Source organism: Salmo trutta, chromosome 39 (assembly GCF_901001165.1).
Source record: "Salmo trutta chromosome 39, fSalTru1.1, whole genome shotgun sequence".
Classification (NCBI taxonomy): Eukaryota; Metazoa; Chordata; class Actinopteri; order Salmoniformes; family Salmonidae; genus Salmo; species Salmo trutta.
In genome coordinates this window covers 202,679-230,186 of record NC_042995.1, presented here as the reverse complement: position 1 = coordinate 230,186, position 27,508 = coordinate 202,679, and the positions used below count along the sequence as shown (strand labels likewise).

General features: G+C 43.5%; 1 protein-coding gene across 2 annotated transcripts; it reads right to left on the bottom strand.

Moving 5' to 3' along the window:
• Positions 1-382: 382 nt before the first annotated feature.
• LOC115179349 (voltage-dependent L-type calcium channel subunit beta-4) lies at positions 383-27,508 on the bottom strand. Of its 2 annotated transcripts, XM_029740782.1 has the most exons (14): positions 26,734-27,508; positions 21,279-21,362; positions 15,612-15,794; positions 15,123-15,245; positions 12,735-12,862; positions 12,053-12,129; positions 11,171-11,190; positions 10,089-10,169; positions 8,639-8,697; positions 8,337-8,446; positions 7,753-7,904; positions 6,762-6,857; positions 1,362-1,547; positions 383-1,160 (listed from the first exon to the last, which is right to left on the bottom strand). In XM_029740782.1, exons 1-14 carry the CDS (start codon positions 26,797-26,799, stop codon positions 882-884), a joined length of 1,644 nt encoding a protein of 547 aa, XP_029596642.1. In that variant the 5' UTR covers positions 26,800-27,508; the 3' UTR covers positions 383-881. The 2 variants fall into 2 exon arrangements, with proteins under 2 accessions (XP_029596642.1, XP_029596643.1); XM_029740783.1 differs by lacking the exons at positions 21,279-21,362; positions 26,734-27,508 and adding an exon at positions 18,840-19,441.

The window sequence follows — 27,508 nt, the reverse complement described above, 5'->3', positions numbered from 1 at the left end:
TCAGAGTAGCGAAAAATACTGAGATATGCAAAGTATCGACTGTTGCCAAAGAAAGGCCAAGCTAGACAGGTGTTCAAATGGCACATACAGTATCTGACATGTGAAAGCACTTGTTAACAAAACAACCAAATACTCCACATGCTCCTCTCAGGAATCAGTTGAGGTCTGGTAAAAGACCACTGCCAGACATGGTGGGGCAGGTCTAAGTATACAACTCACCATGACAACAGACATGTACTGTAAGTGAATATATTGACGATACTAGCGAAACTCTCTCAGTCAGCATGCAAACAACTGAACGGTCTGGGAACTCTTTGTAAGACTACCAGCTTTCAGCAGTGACTCCACCACTTGCTATGGTGACTCATTGGGGGGGGGGGGGGGGGGGGGGGGGGGATTGTGGGTACACATGTACCCACAATCTAACCATGCTAGCTAAAATAGCTTAGCTTGTTGTTAGCTTAGCAAAGTCCAAATCTCAATCTCATACTGCTTTCCTCTTCAACCCATCTCTCTGTGTGGGGAACACAGGAACTAGGAAAGTCCCCTTGTGAGGAAAAGCAACTCAGTCATATGAGTTGTATTAACTCAGTTATGTACCATTAGCATCATGTCCTTCTTCCTCATCCTGACCACATTGCTTAACAGGGGTCCCTGCCAGTGCCCAGGCAAGACTGAGAGACAGAATGGGAATGAGAGGTGATTGGAGATTTTGTTCAAGCGGGCGGGACTTCTCCTCATCTAATGCCTGAAGTAAAACAAATAATCGAAAACAACAGAATTTGACACAATATTTTGAACGGGAACCATTTTGACTCTGTTGCCACCAGAGAGTTGACTTGAGGCCTATAAGGGTTGTGAAGCTGGGATGTAATTCGGGCTCAAAGCCTGTGCCGGGAGTCGTGGCTGTAGCTGCCCGGGGAGGAGCGGTTGCGGTGGGGCTTGTAGGAGTCTTGGTAGGGGTCCTGGTAGTCCTGGTGGTACGGGTCTTGGTCTCGGCTGTGCTGCGAGCCTGACGACATGCGGTTGCGTCCCTTGTGCGCCCGCTCGTTGTGGTAGTTTTCGTCGGCGGTCATCAGGTTGCGACGCTCGTTGGGCGTGGAGTGGTCTCCTGTGTGGTTGCTGTGTTGTCTCATTCTTTGAGTCTGCTGATTCACCTCATACACACACAAACAACCCCTTTCTGTTACATTTCTGTATGTTACACTGGGCACTAATCAACTCATCTAACTTAGGACAATTAACTGTCTCCCCTTAAAGGGACATCACACTCCAAACGCAACATTTCTGGACAAACTTTGATATTGGAGTGTAATGTCGCTTTAACCCCATAGCGCTGTAGCTATCTGTTTATGACCAACCTGCAGTCCAGAGATGGTGGTGGGGTAAGGAGTGAGGGCGGTGGGGCCCAGGTTGCGTCCCAGCAGGGGGTTGAGCGGCGTGGCCATGGAGGTGTGTGTGGCCTTCCAGTAGGCCTCCAGATACTCAGCCAAGTGTTCACACGCATCCTCCAACTGGTTCTCATCTAGGATGATGTCAAACATCTCCTGTTAGAGGGGTGGAGAGGGAGAGAGAGTGAGTGAGAGAGAGAGAGATGGAGAGGGAGTGAGAGGGAGTGAGAGGGAGAGGGGGTGAGAGAGAGAGGGTTTGGTGAAACAGGCTCGCATGATGAGTAATGTGGCATTAGAGCTGAGCTGACTTGTTAGCTCCCTAAACTAATGCCTAGGCTGTCTTGTGCTTCACAGAAAACCTGGGTTTGAACCCCGGTCAGTCATACAAACTGAATATTGTAATTTTGTCACTTGATTGTTAATAGACCTTTTCAATGGCCCTGTCTAGAATCAACCTCAAGCAAACCCAGGGAGACATTGTTGGAGGTTAATGTAGAAAGAAGACACCTTGAAAAGGAGCAATGGGTGGTGTAGATTCAAGAGACAGTATGCTGGCTGGTGTAGATTAAAGGGACAGTATGCTGGGTGGTGTAGATTAAAGAGACAGTATGGTGGCTGGTGTAGATTAAAGAGACAGTATGCTGGGTGGTGTAGATTAAAGAGACAATATGCTGGGTGGTGTAGATTAAAGAGACAGTATGCTAGGTGGTGTAGATTAAAGAGACAGTATGGTGGCTGGTGTAGATTAAAGAGACAGTATGCTGGGTGGTGTATATTAAAGAGACAATATGCTGGGTGGTGTAGATTAAAGAGACAATATGCTGGGTGGTATAGATTAAAGAGACAGTATGGTGGGTGGTGTAGATTAAAGAGACAGTATGCTGGCTGGTGTAGATTAAAGAGACAGTATGGTGGCTGGTGTAGATTAAAGAGACAGTATGCTGGGTGGTGTAGATTAAAAAGACAGTATGCTGGGTGGTGTAGATTAAAGAGACAGTATGCTGGCTGGTGTAGATTAAAGAGACAGTATGCTGGGTGGTGTAGATTAAAGAGACAATATGCTGGGTGGTATAGATTAAAGAGACAGTATGGTGGGTGGTGTAGATTAAAGAGACAGTATGCTGGCTGGTGTAGATTAAAGAGACAGTAGGCTGGGTGGTATAGATTAAAGAGACAGTATGCTGGGTGGTGTAGATTAAAGAGACAGTATGGTGGGTGGCGTAGATTAAAGAGACAGTATGCTGGGTGGTGTAGATTAAAGAGACAGTATACTGGCTGGTGTAGATTAAAGAGACAGTATGCTAGGTGGTGTATATTAAAGAGACAGTATGCTAGGTGGTGTAGATTAAAGAGACAGTATGCTGGGTGGTGTAGATTAAAGAGACAGTATACTGGCTGGTGTAGATTAAAGAGACAGTATGCTGGCTGGTGTAGATTAAAGAGACAGTATGCTGGGTGGTGTAGATTAAAGAGACGGTATGCTGGCTGGTGTAGATTAAAGAGACAGTATGGTGGCTGGTGTAGATTAAAGAGACAGTATGCTGGGTGGTGTAGATTAAAGAGACAGTATACTGGCTGATATAGATTAAAGAGACAGTATGCTAGGTGGTGTTGATTAAAGAGACAGTATGCTAGGTGGTGTAGATTAAAGAGACAGTATGCTGGGTGGTATAGATTAAAGAGACAGTATGCTGGGTGGTGTAGATTAAAGAGACAGTATGCTGGGTGGTGTAGATTAAAGGGACAGTATGCTGGGTGGTGTAGATTAAAGAGACAGTATGCTAGGCGGTGTAGATTAAAGAGACAGTATGCTAGGTGGTGTAGATTAAAGAGACAGTATGCTGGGTGGTGTAGATTAAAGAGACAGTATACTGGCTGGTGTAGATTAAAGAGACAGTATGCTGGCTGGTGTAGATTAAAGAGACAGTATGCTAGGTGGTGTAGATTAAAGAGACGGTATGCTGGCTGGTGTAGATTAAAGAGACAGTATGCTGGGTGGTGTAGATTAAAGAGACGGTATGGTGGCTGGTGTAGATTAAAGAGACAGTATGCTGGGTGGTGTAGATTAAAGAGACAGTATACTGGCTGGTATAGATTAAAGAGACAGTATGCTAGGTGGTGTTGATTAAAGAGACAGTATGCTAGGTGGTGTAGATTAAAGAGACAGTATGCTGGGTGGTATAGATTAAAGAGACAGTATACTGGCTGGTGTAGATTAAAGAGACAGTATGCTAGGTGGTGTAGATTAAAGAGACAGTATGCTAGATGTTGTAGATTAAAGGGACAGTATGCTGGGTGGTGTAGATTAAAGAGACAGTATACTGGCTGATATAGATTAAAGAGACAGTATGCTAGGTGGTGTTGATTAAAGAGACAGTATGCTAGGTGGTGTAGATTAAAGAGACAGTATGCTAGGTGGTGTAGATTAAAGAGACAGTATGCTGGGTGGTATAGATTAAAGAGACAGTATACTGGCTGGTGTAGATTAAAGAGACAGTATGCTAGGTGGTGTAGATTAAAGAGACAGTATGCTAGGTGGTGTATATTGAAGAGACAGTATGCTGGCTGGTGTAGATTAAAGAGACAGTATGCTGGCTGGTGTAGATTAAAGAGACAGTATGCTGGGTGGTGTAGATTAAAGAGACAGTATGGTGGCTGGTGTAGATTAAAGAGACAGTATGCTAGGTGGTGTAGATTAAAGAGACAGTATGCTGGGTGGTGTAGATTAAAGAGACAGTATGCTGGCTGGTGTAGATTAAAGAGACAGTATGCTGGCTGGTGTAGATTAAAGAGACAGTATGCTGGGTGGTGTAGATTAAAGAGACAGTATGGTGGCTGGTGTAGATTAAAGAGACAGTATGCTAGGTGGTGTAGATTAAAGAGACAGTATGCTGGGTGGTGTAGATTAAAGAGACAGTATACTGGCTGGTGTAGATTAAAGAGACAGTATGCTGGCTGGTGTAGATTAAAGAGACAGTATGCTGGGTGGTGTAGATTAAAGAGACGGTATGGTGGCTGGTGTAGATTAAAGAGACAGTATGCTGGGTGGTGTAGATTAAAGAGACAGTATACTGGCTGGTATAGATTAAAGAGACAGTATGCTAGGTGGTGTTGATTAAAGAGACAGTATGCTAGGTGGTGTAGATTAAAGAGACAGTATGCTGGGTGGTATAGATTAAAGAGACAGTATACTGGCTGGTGTAGATTAAAGAGACAGTATGCTAGGTGGTGTAGATTAAAGAGACAGTATGCTAGATGTTGTAGATTAAAGGGACATTATGCTGGGTGGTGTATATTGAAGAGACAGTATGCTGGCTTGTGTAGATTAAAGAGACAGTATGCTGGGTGGTGTAGATTAAAGAGACAGTATGGTGGCTGGTGTAGATTAAAGAGACAGTATGCTAGGTGGTGTAGATTAAAGAGACAGTATGCTGGGTGGTGTAGATTAAAGAGACAGTATACTGGCTGGTGTAGATTAAAGAGACAGTATGCTGGCTGGTGTAGATTAAAGAGACAGTATGCTGGGTGGTGTAGATTAAAGAGACAGTATGCTGGGTGGTGTAGATTAAAGGGACAGTATGCTGGGTGGTGTAGATTAAAGAGACAGTATGCTAGGCGGTGTAGATTAAAGAGACAGTATGCTGGCTGGTGTAGATTAAAGAGACAGTATGCTGGCTGGTGTAGATTAAAGAGACAGTATGCTGGCTGGTGTAGATTAAAGAGACAGTATGGTGGCTGGTGTAGATTAAAGAGACAGTATGCTAGGTGGTGTAGATTAAAGAGACAGTATGCTGGGTGGTGTAGATTAAAGAGACAGTATTCTGGCTGGTGTAGATTAAAGAGACAGTATGCTGGCTGGTGTAGATTAAAGAGACAGTATGCTAGGTGGTGTAGATTAAAGAGACGGTATGCTGGCTGGTGTAGATTAAAGAGACAGTATGCTGGGTGGTGTAGATTAAAGAGACGGTATGGTGGCTGGTGTAGATTAAAGAGACAGTATGCTGGGTGGTGTAGATTAAAGAGACAGTATACTGGCTGGTATAGATTAAAGAGACAGTATGCTGGGTGGTGTAGATTAAAGAGACAGTATGGTGGCTGGTGTAGATTAAAGAGACAGTATGCTGGGTGGTGTAGATTAAAGAGACAGTATGCTGGGTGGTGTAGATTAAAGGGACAGTATGCTGGGTGGTGTAGATTAAAGAGACAGTATGGTGGCTGGTGTAGATTAAAGAGACAGTATGCTGGGTGGTGTAGATTAAACAGACAATATGCTGGGTGGTGTAGATTAAAGAGACAGTATGCTAGGTGGTGTAGATTAAAGAGACAGTATGCTGGCTGGTGTAGATTAAAGAGACAGTATGCTGGGTGGTGTAGATTAAAGAGACAGTATGCTGGGTGGTGTAGATTAAAGAGACAATATGCTGGGTGGTGTAGATTAAAGAGACAATATGCTGGGTGGTATAGATTAAAGAGACAGTATGGTGGGTGGTGTAGATTAAAGAGACAGTATGCTGGCTTGTGTAGATTAAAGAGACAGTATGGTGGCTGGTGTAGATTAAAGAGACAGTATGCTGGGTGGTGTAGATTAAAAAGACAGTATGCTAGGTGGTGTAGATTAAAGAGACAGTATACTGGCTGGTGTAGATTAAAGAGACAGTATGCTAGGTGGTGTAGATTAAAGAGACAGTATGCTAGGTGGTGTAGATTAAAGAGACAGTATGCTGGGTGGTGTAGATTAAAGAGACAGTATACTGGCTGGTGTAGATTAAAGAGACAGTATGGTGGCTGGTGTAGATTAAAGAGACAGTATGCTGGGTGGTGTAGATTAAAGAGACAGTATACTGGCTGATATAGATTAAAGAGACAGTATGCTAGGTGGTGTTGATTAAAGAGACAGTATGCTAGGTGGTGTAGATTAAAGAGACAGTATGCTGGGTGGTATAGATTAAAGAGACAGTATACTGGCTGGTGTAGATTAAAGAGACAGTATGCTTGGTGGTGTAGATTAAAGAGACAGTATGCTAGGTGGTGTAGATTAAAGGGACAGTATGCTGGGTGGTGTAGATTAAAGAGACAGTATGGTGGCTGGTGTAGATTAAAGAGACAGTATGCTAGGTGGTGTAGATTAAAGAGACAGTATGCTGGCTGGTGTAGATTAAAGAGACAGTATGCTGGGTGGTGTAGATTAAAGAGACAGTATGGTGGCTGGTGTAGATTAAAGAGACAGTATGCTGGGTGGTGTAGATTAAAGAGACAGTATGCTGGCTGGTGTAGATTAAAGAGACAGTATGCTAGGTGGTGTAGATTAAAGAGACAGTATGCTGGCTGGTGTAGATTAAAGAGACGGTGTGCTGTTACAGAGTCACTCACTGGAGGACACTGGGCCAGTTTGTCAGCTGCCACCAGCTGTACATTCAGATGCTTGCTCTGGGACTTCCCTCTGGACTTGACCAGCCTCTGCAGAACCTAGACGGTGGGAAGACATTTAAATATGTGTTAGATAGTGTCAGACCTCTGTTCAAATGGTCCGGTTCTTTTCTAATGTAATGTCATATTTACACACGTTTTTTACAGGAATACTACTTTTCACATCTTTAACCAGGTAAACCGGTCAAATAGTATCATTTAAAATAAATGAATAATCCATTAGATAGATGAAAGTGTGTTTGTCTGATAACAATACACATGTATAACTCTAAAAGCCCTCCACTGATAAACCAATCAGTGTCCAAGCATGTTGACATTCATTTTCAAAAGGTGGTGATCCCAGTCGCTCAGTTGGTGTCACGTCCTGACCAGTAAAGGGATTATTTGTTATTGGTGTTTGGTCAGCACGTGGCAGAGGGGTATTTGTTTTATGTGGTTCGGGGTGTGTGTTTATGTGGAGGGGTGTTTGGTTAGTGTTTTCTGGGGTTTTTGGGCTATGTTCTATGTTAGTATATTTCTATGTTCTATTCTAGTCTTTTTAGTTCTATGTTTAGTTTATTGATTTGGCCTTCAATTGGAGGCAGCTGTTCCTCGTTGCCTCTGATTGAAGGTCCTATATAGAGGGGTGTGTTTTGTTTGGGTTTTGTGGGAAGTTGTGATTGCATAGCTGTGTTTAGCATGTAATCATGGTCGGTCATATGTTTTGTTTCGTCAGTGTTTCTAAATAAATATATAATGAGCACTCAACCCGCTGCGCTTTGGTCCACTTACTACGACGACTATTACAGTAGGTTATAGCGTACTGTATAATTGACAATGTTGACAGTTCTGTGAGTTGCTTTAGATGATGTGTCTGCTTCCTGGTGAAATAATACTATTATAATCTGTAGTAGACATGGATGTGTTTCAAATCACATGACCCTCCAGTCCCTACCTTGGGCGAGGAGACCTTGACATGGACGATGATGGGAGCCAACGAGGTCTTGAGCAGCTGGGCTGGGTGATTGATGGTGTCTGCATCCAGGATCACCAGCTGTAGGGACCTGGCCAGCTCAAAGATTCTCTCTATCTCACTCTGCACCTCCGCTTGGGGAACAGGATGGAAACAACACAAGACTTTAGAATACAACTTTATTGTCCATTCAGGATGGACATTTTACTTTGGCATCACCGTACAAGAATCATACACACTGAAAACAGTCCCATTCCTTCATTGCATTCCCAATACATTGATTCATTCTAAGTGTGACTAGTATGAACACTGGAACGTAGCCAATGAATACGTTGAGCATTTGATTGAGCCTGTCTGTAGAGCCAGATGGGCGGAGTTTGCACTTTTGGGACTATTCCATTGATTCCATTGCGGCAGGTAAGCTCAATCAAGCTAAATCATTCTTCTTTAGCCAGGTCTCATAGAGATGCTAGCTACAGAGAAGAGTAGGCAACCGTCTTTGATACACAAGGCAAACTCAAAAGACTCCTACAGTAAAATAGATAAAACACTATGGAGGTACATACCTAAACTGGACCTGGTGTTTGATCTCTCGATGATGGCCCGCTTGCTGGGGTTATTCAGAACAGACCTCTTGGCTAATGATATATCTGCTGTGACTCGTGTGATAGATATCCTGTGAAATGGTCAAACAAAGACACCAATTTAGGCATTCAGTGGATAAATAGTGTAAACCTTATTTTGCAGACAGACACTCCTTTAATAAAGAGCTATTCCATGTGAATTTCTATGCCTATCTATCTATCTATCTTGTAGGGCTTCATAAGTCAATAAAAAAAAGAAAGGATAGAGCACGCTTTCATTTTACCTGCCGTCAAATCTATGCTTGAGGAAGTCAAAGAGTGCTTTCTGCATCATATCCGTCACCTGTGGAGAAAGAGAAGCCATAAGAGGAGAAATAGTGGGGAGAGAGAGAGAGAGAGAGACAGACAGACAGAGAAAGACAAAGAGGGAGCGGAGAGAGACAGAGAAAGACAAAGAGGGAGCGGAGAGAGAGAGAGAGCGGATTGAGTAGGATTCTAAAAGAGAACATTTAACCCTAACAGCATAACATCAAGCAAACTTCCTGGGAAATAATTTATCAACTGGTTGTTCCTCATGGCCAGAGCACATGGTGCTAAAATGTCCCATGACGACAGCCTACGTGCAACAAACCATTTATCATTCTAACAATTCTATAAATTATATTCTAGTAGTTCAGATATTCAGTAATTTGACAGGGGGATACTGAAAATCATATCAAATATGCCATTTTATGCCATTTGCAATAGTAAAGCAGGATTTGGGGTCAATTCCATGATATTACATTTGTTTACATTTTTATTTAACCTTTATTTAACTAGGCAAGTCACTATCAGTCAACTCACTAGATAGATTCATATTATGTTACTGAAATGCAATGGAAAATCCTCATAGTCAACAATAGACTAATTTCAGTCTAAAATGGATCTCCTGAAATTACTGAAGTTAGATGGTATCATGGAACTGGTCAGAGGCCTGCCAGTAAGGATGGTGGCCTATACAAAGATCCTTTAGTGGCTGGTTTAACAGCAGTCTAGTCTAGACACACAGTGATGTTGCTTCCAGAGGTTCTCCGCTCCTCTCTCTTTTCTTCTCTCCTCTCTTCTTTTCTCTTCTCTCGCCTCTCTCTTCTCTCGCCTCTCTCTTCTCTCGCCTCCCTTCTTTCCTTTCTCCTCTCTCGTCTCTCCTCTTCTCTCCTCTTTCCTCTCCTCTCTTTCTAATTTCAAACGTTGCTCTACTTCTGATGCTGACGTGTTTGCACCCAGAAGGTTGTTACCGTGGCAACAGAGCACACTGTGGGATGAGGCGACTGATTGTGTTCCCTTCATGCAAGGAGGGAAAGAGAGAGAGAGCGAGAGGAAGAGGGGAGGAGAGGAAAGAAACTCCCTGTACTATGGTGTTCTGAGAATGACTTGGAAAAACATCAACAAAGCACCTCACTCAGCAGCCTAAATATAGACTCTAGTAGAGCTCTAACAGGCCCGTGTCAACACAACATTAGAAAAACAGTGCCTGCATATAAACATGAATGATTATAAACATGAAGTCAATAGAAACATCATCCAGCCATGAGGAGATCTTCTCTCAATGAGATGTGATCATGACAGCCGCTACAACAATCATTTAACATGATGCACTGTTAATGTCATTCCACCAATGGGAGCTCTAGGATGGCCCCCGTGGGAGGAGTCAGTGGATGATCATGTGACTCGATGGCCGCCGCTGCTGCTGCTTACCTCATAGCCCTTGAGGGAGGGCCCCACCAGCACCACAGGCCTCATGGATGGCACCACGTCGTAGGGGGGGACGTGTTCAGTCTGTAACAGAGTAACAAAGGAATCAGTGGAGCAGGGGGACACATTGAGAGAATCTCAATTGCATTTCCTAGAACCCTCGCCTCTACTCAAAACCCATTGGATGAGAAATCAGAGGGGAGGAACCTTTTAGCTTCTCATCCAATGGGTTTTGAGAATGAGGTGAGGAGAGAGGACATGAGGAGTCAAGGAAATGCTATTGAGATTTTCCCACAGTAATAAAATGGGATAGATGCACACCACAGTATGGGATGTATGGATCATTGGGACAACACAATCTGACTCAAATCTATTTCAATAATATAGTAGAATAGTTGAATGGAATAATATTGTGATATAGTCTAAAAGCCCAAGTCAATCTCAATAGTATTGTAAGGGATTGAGGCCGGGTCAATCAGTGTAATTACAACAGTGACCACTGGAAATGGGATGTTAGATATGGGATGTTAGATGGGATGTTAGATGGGATGTTAGATGGAGTGTTAGATGGAGTGTTAGATGGAGTGTTAGATGGAGTGTTAGATGGAGTGTTAGATGGGATGTAGGATGGGATGTAAGATGGGATGTTAGATGGAGTGTTAGATGGGATGTAGGATGGAGTGTTAGATGGAGTGTTAGATGGAGTGTTAGATGGAGTGTTGGATGGGGTGTTAGATGGGGTGTTAGATGGGGTGTTAGATGGGGTGTTAGATGGGGTGTTAGATGGGGTGTTAGATGGGGTGTTAGATGGGGTGTTAGATGGGGTGTTAGATGGGGTGTTAGATGGGGTGTTAGATGGGGTGTTAGATGGGGTGTAGGATGGGGTGTAGGATGGGGTGTAGGATGGGATGTAGGATGGGATGTAGGATGGGATGTTGGATGGGACGTTGGATGTGACGTTGGATGGGACGTTGGATGGGACGTTGGATGGGACGTTAGATGGAATGTAGGATGTGAACTGTACTATTGTAATGTAGACAGCTATAGTTGATGGAGACAGTTTGGTATTACCATCACCCACTTACCACTTTCTGTTTCTGCTTTCCTGTGAAGTAAAACAAAACAGAATTGTCAATGTCTTGTATTGTATTGTGTCATAAGTCACCATAACTTGTCAGGTCAGAGACCTGATGATCCTGTACTTAATTTGTGGAATTGTGATGATCAGAACGTGATTTACAGTAAATACATTTTCAACCGAGGATTAGAACTGACACAGGAAATAAACATATACCCTTTAGATTCATCACCAAACATATAAACATGATCCTAATATCCTATGAGGCATATTCACAAAGTCACATGACTGAAGTTCAGGGGGGGTCAAAGTCTTGTCGATGGGTTCACCCTGTGGTAAGCCAAGTCTCAGAGCGCCTGCAGTCCTCAGCTGGAGGAAGAGGATGGGAGAATACACTATATATACACTCTATGGATCCACAACCCAGCAGGCAAAAGTTGTTATGGGATGTTATAATGGCATCATATTCTGGTTGTAAACTGGTTTTCTGGTTGTTGAGAAGTCTGGATTACAACCAATGCTACATTGACATCCTATTCTGGTTGAAAACTTTCATACTTTGGTTGGTATCTGTTCAGATTACAACCAGTAAAAGACGTCTTTCTCTGATTGCTAAAAAGACGTCCAGAAAAACGTCCTTTTACAACCATAATACAACTTGACCATGACGTCACAAAAAGACATCACAATGACTTTGTTGCAACCAGTTTTGCCCGCTGGGAATCATTTATCTTAGGTTCTATGGAGAGAAATGGGAAGGCTTAAACACTAAGCAATACTTGCTCTACGTCTCACGTTGCCTTGACAAAGTTTTCTGGTTCTTCTCTAACCTAGCGGAGGGCCACTAGGGGTGGACAACGTCCCCCCATCATGTTTAAGAGGCTCTCACCTGCAGAGGAGATGAGGGGTCTGATCGAGGCGGACACCTCATCCTCTACACTTGAGGACGAATTGCCTCCAGACTTACTGGAAAAGACAAGAGGGGGATAAAAAGAAACACAAGAATCACAGAATTAATGTGGCGAACAGCGATGGGGTTCTAAATGCAGAATCCAGGCCTTATAGGGTGAATGAAGGACTCGAGGTGAGCCTGTCAACTCATCCAAAGTCTAGTCCTCTCATTACGCTGAATTACTGTTAAAACTGAACAGGCCTAGTGCAGCAAATGGCTCTGAAGGCTAGAACGCACACGAGACAAACCACTGGTGACGGGAGCTTCCAGAGCGATTAAACAGACAGAGCAGCTAGGTCGCTAGAAGAACCAAAGCATTACTGATTATTAAGGCCAGAGACCTTATAAATATTTAGATTGTTCTATTCTGGATATGGATGGAGAGAAATGTAATTATTCGAAATGATCTGTAACACTTCCTATGAATACCCTCTTTATAACACATGATAAGCACATTTATAACCAAATGAGTTGTACTAATTTGACTAATTTGTCATAACCAAATCAGTTTTACTAAACTTTGAATAGCACTGCTGGCCCCTTCCTAACCCCCTTCCCTGGGTTACAAGCCTATAGGTCTCTGACTGAGCGAGAGAGGACTGGTGATGGGCTGCCTTACCCTTGGACTCGCCCTCTCTTCTGTTCCTGCTGGATGCGGATGTTCTCTAGCTTTAGAGGACTGGGGATGAAGCCGATCTCACAGCCCTCCTTGACCAGCCGGCCGATCCACCAGTCGTTGTTGAACTTCTGGATGGGTTGGAGGTGTGGTTGAAAAATAAGTTTCAGTGCGTTTAGACAAGCAGTCCAATTCTGATATTTTTTTCACAAATTTGTCTTTTGACCAATCAGATCAGTTCTGAAAAAGATCTGATGTGATTGGTCAAAAGACCAATTAGTGGAAGAAAAGATCAGAATTGGGCTGCCTGTCTAAACGCAGCCAAAATGACAGGAACATAAGGAAAAAAGCAATTTTATCTAGTTTGAACAGACAGTGAGTGTGTTTCAGAACACAGGTACTAAATTCAGTGTATATGCCTTCCTGTTGTCATGACTGTCCACGAGAATCCAAATAGGTCAGACCCCCTCTCACCCGCAGAGGGGAGGAGGAAAGAACTAGACAGGATTAACAACTCAAGTCCTGTTGTAAAGATTCAGGTCTCCCTCTCCAAATTCACCATAGGGTTGTGCTTTTTCTCAACAGACCTTTTTCCAGCTGAAACTCTTAACACGTTCAAAACCAACTACTGGAACAATATTTCTAACATAGAACGTAGAGAACGGTCAAAGGTGATCTATAGAACACTAATGTCATTTTGTTTGTTATTTTGTGATGTCATTAAAAATGTTATAAAGGAAATACTGTAACTTGGAAAGTATACCCACTACATGTATGAAGTTTCCATACTATGCGTTGTGCATGTAATATGAAAAATGATAAGTGTTTTTGTTAAGAGAGGGATGTGATTCGAGAAGCTATATGAGATCATTGTTTTACATAACTTTGTACAAGTGACAAGTAATGCCCCCGAGTGAGGTCAGAGAGCGGGTCAGCATGACGGAACCGCCCCTTTCGAACAAACTATGTAAATGAACATACTAGACCAGAAAAGCGTCAAGCTGCAGCTTTACGTTTAAAGTGGTTTGAACTGTGAATCTCAACACGAGGTAGAGACGATAGTCACCTTCCGGACAATCACTGGTACGGCTGATTAGCTGTCCTAAGTAAAGTATATTCGAAAGCGAATTTAAGTAGGACCATTATACTACTCTGCTCAAACCATCGTATTATGCTACTCTCATATCACCCCAATGGAAACCAGCGACACGGCTGGCTAGCCTATCTTCAAAGAAGCATCTTCAAGAGCGAATGTAAGGAAAATAAACTTTGTAGTTCTGTGCAGGACTGCACAACAAGTCACCGGATACCGGACAACTACAAAGAAGAACAACAGTAGAAGACTTGTTGGAACCCTTTTGGAAAATCAGAGCCTTACAAGCGTGCCACAAAAAGGCCCAACTCCTTTTGCAAGGTGACCCTGTCCACCGAGAGATCTGGCAAACCAAGCGGGCGGCGGTTCATGTGCAAAGTATATGGTTACTGTAAGTGAGAGTAGTTTCTGAAAGTACCAATGTTAAGTGTCTCTGTCCCCCCCTCTCCCTCCATCTCTTTTGTAACAAGCAGCCATGTTGTTGTCATTCCGCTAGGGACCTGTTTTGAGCGTATTAGGTTTCCAGTCAATAACCAATGCAAAGTGTGTATGTTTATCCTGTGTTCTCATTTAATTAGCTAGTAAATAAATAATTAAACCAATTTGTGTAGTACTGAATCATAAGTTAGGCTGGGGTTTTTGCAGATGCAAGGAGGTATGACTGTTCAGAATGATGATATGATACGAGGTTATGATTAATAAGTTGACTGTTTATAGATGTGATAGGTAAAGACCTTCAGAGTTTAATTCGGGAGATGGAAACTCTTTAAAGAACCGCTCTCGTGGTGCCCAGATCCTAATGAGTTAATTGTTACATGACTAATTTCATCGGATAACAATTAAATATAGTTAGGTAATTAGATAAATGTCAAAGGATTAATGTTAAAGTCAAGTCAAGACACTGTTGTAATAGTGGTTGACAACGGCCCTGGGTCAAATGCATATCACATTCAGGAGGTTGGTGGCACCTTAATTGGGGAGGACGGGCTCGTGATAATGGCTGGAGTGAAATGAGAGGTATGGTATCAAATACATCAAACACATGTTTTCCAGGTGTTTGATACCATTCCATTTGCTCCGTTCCAGACATTATTATGAGCCGTCCTCTCCTCAGCAGCCTCTGTTGTTACTGATTGCTATGCTTAATCTAGTTTGTCTGGTACAATGGTATAGCCAGAAAACTGCACACTCCGACCTAAATCATTTGGCATTGAAAAGAATTTCACAAATGTATTTTATCAAAATCTGATTGATTGTGTGCCACAGTTCAACCTTGCCCTAGTGACAAAAAACATTACCTCCTTTATGTGAAGGAAATCCTTAGCATCGAATGAGATGGCGGTTGCTGGCACCGGCACGTCCTCGTCCAATGCTCCACAGTAGCTGACATTGGTCTTCACAGCAAAAGCCACGGCTTTAGCCTTTGGGAGAGAGAGAGGAACAAGATGGGTCAGTCAGAGACCGCACAGTATGAACTTAAGTTCACATGAATGAACTATGACTTACAAGGCTTAATAAAGCCTTTATAAACACTTTATAATGCCTACATGGATGCTTCGCAAATCATTTATAAGCAAATGTCATACAATAACTATAACAGATGCTATAACAGATCCATACATCTGGTGCTTTGCCAATTGTTGTATAACCCTTCTGCCATCCTTTACATAGTAGTCTTCTTGCTGCACAAGTCCAGGTACTACCCTCATATTTCACTTAAAACTTTTAAAAACGTTTTATCCCTACTGAACACAACCTAGTGAGGTATCTCTCTCTCTGGGTCTCACCTTGGCTCTCTCCAGCTGCACGGTGGCCTGCTGCTCCTTCTGCTCTCGGGTCTGGGCCGGGGCCTGGGTCCCCGGGCCCCCTTGGCTCGGGCTCTGGCCCTGGACCTGCCCCGGCACCTCCCGCTCCTCCTCCAGAGAGACATCCGAGTCCGATGGTCTGCTTGTGTAGGAATCAGCTGAGCCCTGCAATACAACAGGACAGGGACAGACAGGAAGACAGCAGCTGTCACTATGATCACACAGCCAGCGTCACCGTCACCAGGTTGTCACCAGGTGGAGGAGGTTGTAGCATGACGTTCTACAGTACCCAAAATGCTCTGTAACTGTATCCGGTTTATCTTACTAAACAGAGGTGAGGTGATTTGGAATTGATTGATTCATTGATTGATTGATTGAATTTATTTTGGGGGGGCATTTTCTATTCTTCTTACCCCCGTACTATAGTCTTACGACTCACTTTTGAGACTTTTTTTCAGTGAGAACTTGAAATTGCCTATGGAGGTTATACATTTCAAATGATTTGGAAGACTATTTCAAAGAATGGCAGCTGAGTACAAATACCACTATTTAATACCACTATTAAATCTAAAAAGAACAACGTCATTTTCACTCCTTCTAGTGGATTAGTTACGGTTATCCGTAAGTTAAAGTAGTTACATAGGTACCCGGAGACAATACTGTTGGGTCTGTGGACAAGCTTATGTACGAGACCCACTTTAATCTGAGAGACTCTCTCCTCCACTTTGATCTATCGGAGGCCTTCAAAGTGGGAATGGTCAAGATGAGTACGTGCTGGAAGTTTCAGAATAATCCTGACTAATATATTCTGAGATGTCTGCAGTTTATTTTTTTATTATCTTGGGGGCACTATTGTACCAGGAAGAGCATGCATAGAATCAGTCTTGTGATGAGGTAGCACTGCCTGAGACTTGATTGCCCAGATGTTTGATTACCACCGGTTACACATGACCACCGGTTGGTTACACATGACCACTGGTTGGTTACACATGACCACCGGTTGGTTACACATGACCACCAGTTAGTTACACATGACCACCGGTTGGTTACACATGACCACCGGTTGGTTACACATGACCACCGGTTGGTTACACATGACCACCGGTTGGTTACACATGACCACCGGTTGGTTACACATGACAACCAGTTAGTTACACATTACCACCGGTTATGCTCATATGTGAGCACAGTGGCCCGTAAGTAGCTGGACTGACCAGGAAGGGAAAGGGGGAGACCTAGTCAGTTGTACAACTGAATGCATTCAATTGAAATGTGTCTTCCACATTTAACCCAACCCCTCTGAATCAGAGAGGTGCGGGGGGCTGCCATAATCGAGATCCACGTCTTCAGCACCCGGGGAATAGTGGGTTAATTGCCTTGTTCAAGGGCAGAATGATAGATCTTTACCTTGTCAGCTCGGGGATTCGATCCAGCAACCTTTCGGTTACTGGCTCAACACTCTAACCACTAGGCAAACTGTCCCCAAAGGTTGGCTGTGACATGTCTGGAGCGTGAGTTAAAGTATTGACCCAAGCCTTGGCCTTAGAAGAACAGAGAGTAACTCTACCAAAGATAATCCAATTGGGGAACAACATTAATTCAAGTCAGGGAAAAAACTGTGTGTGTGTTCGGTGTGTGCGTGCGTACCTGAGTGCCTGTGTATGTGTGTCAATATCGCTTTAGGAACGTAGAAAGTCTCGCAGTCTGCTAAAATCCACAGACGCTAGTCATAGTACAGCACCTTTTACAACAGACAAGCTATTTTTGGGCTTACTTCAGCACGGGCTCTATTGAATTCTGTGGGCTAATCACAAAATGCCAGGTCTGGGAAACAAAAAACGAGGAGATTTGGTTATTTAGAAAGATAAGTGATTGCTCAAAAAAAAATAAAAAATTGCATCTTGAGTCAATGCTATTAAGAAACAGATGCTGATATAAATTAATCGATCACATTAAGGTTCTGTGATAAAAGTACTATGAGCCTAATTATTAATCACAATCATGAAATGTTTTTGTTTTTACCGGGTGTAACCTTTATGACACAAACACATGACACAAATCAACCTGCACTGCTTTTGTTTAAAAAAATTATGTTAATAATAGTAAAAGCCCCCTGTTTTCACACTTCGTCTTATAACGATGTGCTATTTTTGAAGCACTCACAAGCACCCAGCTGACATACAGTATATTATAACACCCTGTTAGAACAACCCCCCCACACACACACCACACACACACCACACACACACTACCACCCAGCTCTTCTAGTGTTTTTGTAAACATTTATTCTCACGCCCCCCTCAACAAATACTATATTCCTTTATATATATTCATTATATATATCTTAATAAATAATTATAGCCGGTTGCTGATCAGCCGATATATAAAAAATGGATAATGGTGTATATGGTTAGTTAGAGGGGTGCATTTTGGGGTACAGAATCTCTTCACGGCCATATTGTATGACTGCCGGGCTTCCAACTGAGCACTGACATGTGACTCATGTCTATCTGACTCCAGTATATGACATCACAACGCACGCTCCTCTCTGTCCTCGGCAGCAAAAATACAACACACTGCTGTTGCCGGGTGTAAAAATAGAAGCTTTGGCCCTTTAAACAAAGGCAGTAAATGCAGCAGGGCTATACCCTACATTTGGAGAGGCTGTGATATGAGGATACATTATACAATCATAACCTCACGCAGGGAGCGAAACGGCCCTCTGGGGGATAGGAATTAGCATTTACACACTGCTCTTCTCTCGCTATATAATGCTATCTCCATCTTTGTGCTCCTACGTGTGCTGTGCATTAAATGGATGGCTACTGTGTACATCATATAGCTATCATCAGCCATTGAAGTGTGCTGATGATATGATGCAGCTATTCAGATGCATTGGGCTGACGCTGACAGACACATACTGCTATTTCTCCTTATACACATCATCACTAATTACACTCTCACGACTGTGCGCATACACACACACATACGTCTGCCGCTGTCTTCTCCCTACAGTGAACCCCCCCACAGTCACCCCACCCCCAGCAGAGACCGCGATCCTTCTATCTACAGAATGAGACCGTCAGCTTACCTACAGTAAACCCTGTGTTTGTGTGTGCACCACAGCTGAGCCACCTCCATCAACAAACACACACACACGCTCAAACACACACACACACACGATCTGAAGCTAAACCCCCCACCACTCACCGCCTCCGAGTCTTCAAATCCATGCAGGTACAAATTGTCATACATGGAGGTCTGCTATTTCCAAAAGCACCTCTAGAAGAATAGAAGGAAGAGGGGGGAAAAAACGAGAGAGCGGAGGAGGAGGCTGTGGTGGAGGAGGGGGAGCAGGAGGAGGAGGAGGAGGGAGCCACCACAGAACAAGGGATGGATGGGGGGATGACGGTAAAAAATAAATCCCTCCTTTTTCGGCTGGAAGAGGAGAAGAGGTAGTAGCAGTAGCAGAGCCAGCCTGCTTGGTTTCCCCTAGGCCTGCTTGGTTTCCCCTAGGCCTGCTTGGTTTCCCCTAGGCCTGCTTGGTTTCCCCTAGGCCTGCTTGGTCGATGGTGGTGCGTTAGCCCGAGCCTGGATGCTACTGGCTCACATTATAAAGCAGAGAGGCTCTCCCTAGAGGCAGCCCAATCCTGGCATTTCATCAGCCCTTCCAAACACACCGAACGGAGCAGCATAGAGAATCCTTCCTCAATATCAGCACCCGATGACAAAGCCAATGTGCAGCAAGTCGATTGGCTGTGCAGCAAGCCGATTGGCTGTGCTGCCCTCCACTCAGCTTGGGCGCACAGGCACTCTCTCCTTGACTGAGGGAGTATAGGAAGAGGGGGATGACAGCAGCATCATTCTCTCTCTCTGGCCCCTCCTCTTTCTCTCTCTACCCATCTCTCTATCTCTCTCTCCCCTCTTTCTCTCTATCCATCTATTTCTCTCTCTCTCTCTCTGTCCCCTCCTCTTTCTCTCTCTATCATCTATCTTTCTCTCTCCCCCCTCCTCTTTCTCTCTCCCCCTCTTTCTCACTATCCATCCATCCATCTTTCTCTCTCCCCTCCTCTTTCTATCATCTCTCTCTTCCTTCCTCTCTCTCTCTCTCTTCCTTCCTCTTTCTTTCTCTCTATCCATCTATCTCTATCTCTTCCCCTATATCCATCTATCCCCTCCTCTTTCTCTCTCTCTCCATCTCTCTTCCAGTGTATAGGCTAAGCACCACAGATATAACCAGAATATAAAACAAAAGGAGCTGTATAGAGTATAGTGGATAACCAGAATATAATTGACTTAGTCCAAAATGGTTTGCTGTACCACAATGTATTGCATGCTATAATTGTAAGCTTTCATTCTGATAGTCACATTATCATTTTGATGCTTATTTAAGTGTATCCGTTTCTAAAATAAACAAGGGGCAAAAGACAAATAAGAAAATAGCAGGTTCATAAAATCTACTGGACCTTCTTATGGAAAGACACACTAGTAGAAATAGTTGAAATAAAGACATTGGCCTGTAGATATATTTTGTACAGTATTTATATTATAAAAATATATGTAAGTGTATCTGTATAATAAGTTCATGAAATAATAACAAAATGATGAGTGCTTGCCAACCCTCCTCCTAGAGAGATAGGTACAGTAAGCTTTTGCTCCAGCCTTGATGAAACATCTTTGTACTAATCAGCAGCTCATCAGCTCCTTGATTAGCTGAATCAGCTGTGTTAGAGTGGGGTTGGAGAAACAACCTGCATATTCTGTTGATCTCTATCTCTCTAGAACAGGGGTGGGAAATTCCAGTCCTCGGGGGCCTGATTGGTGTCACAGTTTTGTCCCAGCTCCAGCTAACACACCTGACTCCAATAATCACCTAATCATGATCTTCAGTTTAGAATGACATTTGATTAATCAGCTGTGTTTGCTAGGGATGGAGAAAAAGTGTGACACCAATCAGGCCCCCGAGGACTGGAGTTGCCCAGGCCTGCTCTACAAGGATCTGTCCTGGGGCTGCACAATGAAGGTGATTTGGTTGGTTTCCTCAGGTCAGCAACATATGGATGACTAAACGGTTGACTGGTTTTCCAATGAATGTTCTCTGGCTGTCCCCTCATCCTGGTTAGATGTTAACTGCCTGCTGTAGTATGTCTCAAGGATCAATTCATGGTTCAATTAAACTGGGCTATGTAAAAGCACTACTCAGATGCTTCCAAGAAGTGTGTCCTTGTGTGTGCGTGTTTGTGTGTCTGTTTGTGACTGAATTCATCTCTCTGTCAGTGTGGGTTCTCATCCCAGAAAGTTGTGTCTCATTCCAGAAAGTTGTCCACTCCCCTATGCCCTTGGTCACTCCCCATCACAGATCCAAGAAGACATGGCTAGGTGTAAGCTAGCAATAGCTCCAGCTAGTTTCCGCCATATTGCTTTCACCTATCCAGTCCTATCAGATCTGTGAAGAGGTAGAGAACGAGGACATTGGGAATGGAACATCTTTCTGGAATTAAACCCATCCCAGCCTACCTGTGGTATAGGGTGAAGTTGCCCCTTTACGCTGGTCTTCTGTCAGTTTTGCATTTCCCCCACTAATGGTTAAGGTTAGGATTGGGGGAGGGGATCCTAGATCTGTACCTAGGGGAAACCCCGGAGCCCTACCTGTCTGAGGATGAAGCTAGTGGAGGTGGTGCTGCCATCAGACCTCTTCAATCGGCTTCGTCTGGAGTAGGTCCCTCGGTTCACCTGTGTGGGATCAGACAAACAGCACAACCAACCAAGTCCTTCTCAAGGGGAATCAAACTAAAGAACAACAGAAACATCAACAGAAAAATATATATATATACACATAATGGTACAGTACACAGCAGTTGCTGATGGAATTGCTTTCCGTGTTACATCTTACCTATATTCCATAGTTCTATTCTATTCAATTCTATTCGATTCAATTCTATTATATTCTGTTCTATAACTTGGTATGTGTACTCCGAGTTGGTATTCATGTCATAAGAATGAATTCCCCAGCCTCCCGGGTGGCGAGGTGGTCTAAGGCACTGCATCGCAGCTGCTAGCTGTGCCACCAGAGATTCGGGTTCGAGTCCAGGCTCTGTCGCAGCCGGCTGCGACTGGAAGGCCCAGGAGGCGGCGCACAATTGGCCCAGTGTCGTCTGGGTTAGGGAGGGTTTGGCCGGCAGGGATATCCTTGTCTCATCGCCAGGTGTACGGTGTTTCCTCCGACACATTGGTGCGGCTGGCTTCCGGGTTGGATGGACATTGTGTCAAGTGTGGCTTGGTTGGGTTGTGTTTCGGAGGATGCATGGCTCTCGACCTTTGCCTCTCCCGAGTCTGTATGGGAGTTGCAGCGATGAGACAAGACAGTAACTACCAATTGGGGAGAAAAATGGGGTAAAAGAAAAAAAAGAATGAATTCCCCTCAACCATGACCACAAATTAGGGAAAACATTATTTCCCATTGACCCCCAATGTAAAAGAGTCAACTTAGTCATACATTTTTTTGTTATACAGAAATAACAAAACAATCTGAAGAGCTGCTGTGTTGTTCAATGTACAAGTAACCAGGTCAAAAATCCTGACCTATGGTTTGAAATGCTCCCATGTATGGAAAACGAGCCTGCGAGAAGACCTCTGTGGCTTCAGGCTATTCACTGTGGAAGAGTGGGAAATTGTGGAGACCCAGTGTCCAAGTAGGATACACATAGGTATGTGTGTGGATAACATTTCATCACAGGTAAGACATTTAACTTGTTTAGTAGTCTGTTTTTATCTCCACTCACTACTTGTAGATTTATAGTCCATTTCTTTGTGTTGTTGGTCTTGGATAGCTTAATGTTCTGGTTGGTAGCTAGCTCGCACTCAGTCACATGGCTAACATTAGCGACATAGGACCATGCCTCAGGACTACCTGGCCTGATGACTCCTTGCTGTCCCCAGTCCACCTGCTCATGCTGCTGCTCCAGTTTCAACTGTTCTGCCTGCGGCTATGGAACCCTGACCTGTTCACTGGACGAGCTACATTGTCCCAGACCTGCTGTTTTCAACTCTCTCGCTCTACCGCACCTGCTGTTCCAACCTCTGAATGCCCGGCTATGAAAAGCCAAGTGACATTTACTCCTGATTTACTGACCTGTTGCACCCTCTACAACCACTGTGATTATTATTTGACCCTGCTAGTCATCTATGAACGTTTGAACATCTTGGAGAACAATCTGGCCTTAATAGACATCTACTGTTATAATCGCCACTGTCACGCTTGTCGTCGGTTAAGGAGGACCAAAACGCAGCAGGTATGTGCAGGCTCATCTTGATTTTTAATTACTCTCAAAATGAACATACAAAAATAACAAAACGAAACCACGAACAACAAAAACAGTCTGACTAGGCACAAGGCTAAGCACAGAACAATCACCCACAAATAACAAACACACCCTAATATATGGGACTCTCAATCAAAGGCAGATAGACAACACCTGCCTTCAACTGAGAGTCCCAACCCCAATTAACCAAACATAGAAACAGACATACTAGACTAAACATAGAATACCTGAAAACCAAACAGTGCCCAAAAATCCCGGAATACTTAAACCAAATGCCCCTTCAACAAAACACACCACCCCGAACCACATAAAACGAATACCCTCTGCCACGTCCTGACCAAACTACAATACTAATTAACCCTTATACTGGCCAGGACGTGACAGCCACCCAGCACAGCCAGAAGAGGACTGGCCATCCCTCAGAGCCTGGTTCCTCTCTAGGCTTCTGCCTTTCTAGGGAGTTTTTCCTAGCCACCGTGCTTCTACACCTGCATTGCTTGCTGTTTGGGGTTTTAGGCTCGGTTTCTGTATAGCACTTTGTGACATCTGCTGATGTAAAAAGGGCTTTATTTTACTAGGCAAGTCAGTTATGAACAAATTCTTATTTTCAATGATGGCCTAGGAACAGTGGGTTAACTGCCTTGTTCAGGGGCAGAACGACAGATTTTGCACCTTGTCAGCTCGGGGATTCAATCTTGCAACCTTTTGGTTACTAGTCCAACGCTCTAACCACTAGGCTACGCTGCCACCCCATTTATAAATACATTTGATTGATTGATTGATGAGGGAAGCTCTACAATATTACATTTTTCTAAGTAGTGAGAATGCTTGGGAGCAGGGAATGTTGAAAAATAATCATTAGACATGTTGTACTTTTCTTAACCTCTATGGGCTAGGTGGGTCCTGACCGTCCCACCTGCGGGACACAGTATTCAACAGCCAGTGAAATAGCATGGCGCGAAATACAAAACAGCAAAAATCTCATAATTTCATTTTCTCAAACAATCAACTATTTTACACCATTTTAAAGATAAGACTCTCGTTAATCTAACCACATTTTCCGATTTCAAAAAGGCTTAACGGCGAAAGCATAAATTAGATTAGGTAAAGACATAAACTTCACAAGAAAAACCACACAGCCATTTTCCAAGCAAGGACATGCATCACAAAAACCAAAAGTACAGCTAAAATATTCACTAACCTTTGATGATCTTCACCAGATGGCACTCACAGGACTTCCTGTTATACAATACATGTATGTTTTGCTCGATAAAGTTCATATTTATATCCAAAAACAGCATTTTACATTGGCGCGTGATGTTCAGAAAATGTATTCCCACCAAAACCTCCGGTGAATGTGCAAATCAATTTACAAAAATACTCATCATAAACGTTGCTAAAATTTACAACAGTTATTGAAATAATTATAGATACACTACTCCTTGACACAACCGCTTTGTCAGATTTCAAAATAACTTTACGGAGAAAGCACATTGTTCAATATTCTGAGTACATAGCTCAGCCATCGAAGCAAGCTATACAGCTACCCGCCAAGTTCTGGCATCAACAAAACTCTGAATTAGTATTATAAATATTCTCTTACCTTTGCTGATCTTCGTCAGAATGCACTCCGAGGACTCCTACTTCCACAAGAAATGTTTATTTTGTTCGAAATACTCCATATTTATGTCCAAATACCTTTTGGACGTTTTGTTCGTGCGTTCAGATCCCTATCCAAAGGCATAACGCGCGAGCGTAAATCAGGACACGAAAAGTCAAAATGCTCCATTACTGGTCGTAGAAACATGTCAAAAGTTGTTTACAATCAATCCTTTGGGTATTTTTAACATAAAACGTTGATAATATTCCAACCGGACAATAGCGTATTCATACCAGGAGAAAAAGAAGGAACGGCGCGCTCGCGGGCTCGCGCATACCCAAGCCCTTTGTCCATAGGCAGTCCACTCATTGACTGAGCTACTATTCTCTGCCCAGTAACAGGAGGAGGAAACAAGTTTCTAAAGGCTGTTGACAGCCAATGGAAGCCTTAGGAAGTGCAACGTGACCCCACAGACACTGTAGTTTCGATAGGGATTCAAAAAAAGAACTACAATTCTCAGATTTCCCACTTCCTGGTTGGATTTTTCTCAGGTTTTTGCCTGCCATATGAGTTCTGTTATACTCACAGACCTCATTCAAACAGTTTTAGAAACTTCAGAGTGTTTTCTATCCAAATCTACTAATAATATGCAAATATTTGACTCTGGGCCCAAGTATTAGGCCGTTTACTCTGGGCACGCTTTTCATCCGAAATCGAAAATACTGCCCCCTATACCCTAAAAAGTTAAATGCAGTTTTGTAATTGTTTAAAACAAGCAGACAACAAGATAATTGTGTTTGAATAAGTCTAGTTTTTCCTGTGAGCCAATGGGGTAACCAAGGTAACCATGGGTTGTTTTCCCCACAGGTGGGGGGCCGCAACATTCTATTTAACACCAAATCTATTCTATATATTGATGTCAGGAGAGTCCTGTCGCATTTGTCCTCTGTGATCCTGTCAGGCTATGGAAGACTGTGTGTGTGTGTGTGTGTGTGTGTGTGTGTGTGTGTGTGTGTGTGTGTGTGTGTGTGTGCGTGCGTGCGCGCGAATGTGTGCCGTGCACGTGTCGTGGGTGTGTGTGTGTGTTTGTGTGCATGGGGCAGGGGGGTCTCAGTGTGAGAACTGTCAGAGCAGCCCGGTGACATCGCCCCCCATAGGGTAGACATGACACTGGCGGCAACATGACACCTACAGGCCAATCACAACCCCCCAATCACAACCCCCCCACTCTGTCTCTAGCCAGCCAATGTCATCCCAACATAGGAGAGATGTAACTTACTGTAGATCTGTAGTAGTACTAGTAATGTTATGTAGGCTAGTAATATGTCTACGATAACATTGAAATTCAAGGAAACATAATGATCTATAAGGGTTGAAAAATTCTGGCAACTTTCCCAAAATCCCCAGGTTTTCCCCAAAATCCTGGTTGGAACATTCCTGGAATCAGGAGGGAATATGCAGGAAATCCTAAAACCTCCAACCAGGATTTATGAAAAACCTGAGGATTTTGGGAAGATTTAAGGAAATGTTCAACCCTATCTATAATGAGGACTTTCACTGTTTCCGACTTTCATTAGCAAGTCTCTAAAAGGGCCAAATATAGGCCTATCCTGAACCTCTAAGGGGCAGGTTAATTATCTAGCAGTGATTTGCTCCACTTATGGCTAAGTCTCCAGAGTTAGTAGCATGTCACTATTAAAATATCAGAACCTACTTTTCCCATGAATCTACACCAAATAGGGCCATCTTAACTGGGTCACGTTAGTCACTGGGTGTCCCTTTGTCTTGTATTGCATCTTGCTGCGGTGTGGCCGTAATTAGGTGAAAACACTTGGTAGGGGAGGAAATAACACGTTACACGTTTCATAAAACCAGCAAAAAATTAGGGCATTCTGTTTGTTCAACATCTTACCAAATGTGACTTATAGCACATTTATTACTTAGTCTAGTAATTACTAGGTGAAGCTAGGATATTTTGGATACTCTTCTTTGATTTAAAACAACATTCAGTAGCCTAGACACTAAATATTGAGATTGTATGATAAAACATTCCAAAACAGCATGAGGCACGGTGTATAGTAAAATAAGGAATTCAAAAAGTGACAAAGTTGTTTTGCTTGAAAACAAAACTGAGGAGAATAATTACAGTAACTGACTATCTTCTCCCGTTGGTGTGACCTACCTGAAAGCTGGTCGCTTGGATGCCCTCGCCGATCTTATTCCGAATGTAGATGTGTCGAGACTGCATTTCGGCCAGAACATCGGTCCAAATGGGTGGTTGCTGCCTCTCTGGCCCAGCCCAGTGGAAGTGTGGTGGAGTGTGGTGTACTTGCTCCAGCTTCAAGCCCCTGCAATATCCTCTTGTACTAGTCGAACAACACGTTTGTCCTGCTCTTTACCTTGTGACAGGTGGTCACGGCGCGCGCGCACTGTCTGCAACTGCTGCTTCGCGCCACTGCAACTCGCTCGAGCCACTCTACAGCGGAAGTGAGCGGAGATTACTTTTCTTTACATCTTCACTGGATAAAATATGGCTAGCAGCGTCTTTTGGGATTAAATCCCTTTGTGCGCGTCAATGGGTTTATTCTTGTGAAAAAAAAGTTGTACATTTTGTCACTAGGCTAATTATTATCGGTTTGCCGATGGCATCTTACTAAACAATTGACAATCCCTTGTCTGTTTCAGCCCCAAAGCGGCCCTGCCACTTGCTATAAAGCTGAGAGATGGAGCTGTGGAATTGTAACCTAACCATGCTCAAAGTCATAGACAGGTTGTATGGATACAAGGACTGACAGTCCATCCATGAGAACAACATGATTGTTTTAAACATAGGCTGTAGGTAGCTTAACCTGGTTCCCCAGGCTAATTGCGCATCCATAGATGGAAGTGCCCTTATCGAGATGAACCTGAGTAGACAATGTTTACAAATGTCTGAGGATGACAAACAAACAATAGGC

Coding starts and splice junctions, on each gene's coding strand:
- LOC115179349 (XM_029740782.1), bottom strand. CDS start 26,799: ATGCAGTCTCGACACATCTACATTCGGAATAAGATCGGCGAGGGCATC. Junction 8,447..8,638: donor AAGCATAGATTTGACGGCAG/GTAAAATGAAAG, acceptor ACCATTTCACAG/GATATCTATCACACGAGTCA. Junction 6,858..7,752: donor TCAAGGTCTCCTCGCCCAAG/GTAGGGACTGGA, acceptor CCCACCGTCTAG/GTTCTGCAGAGGCTGGTCAA.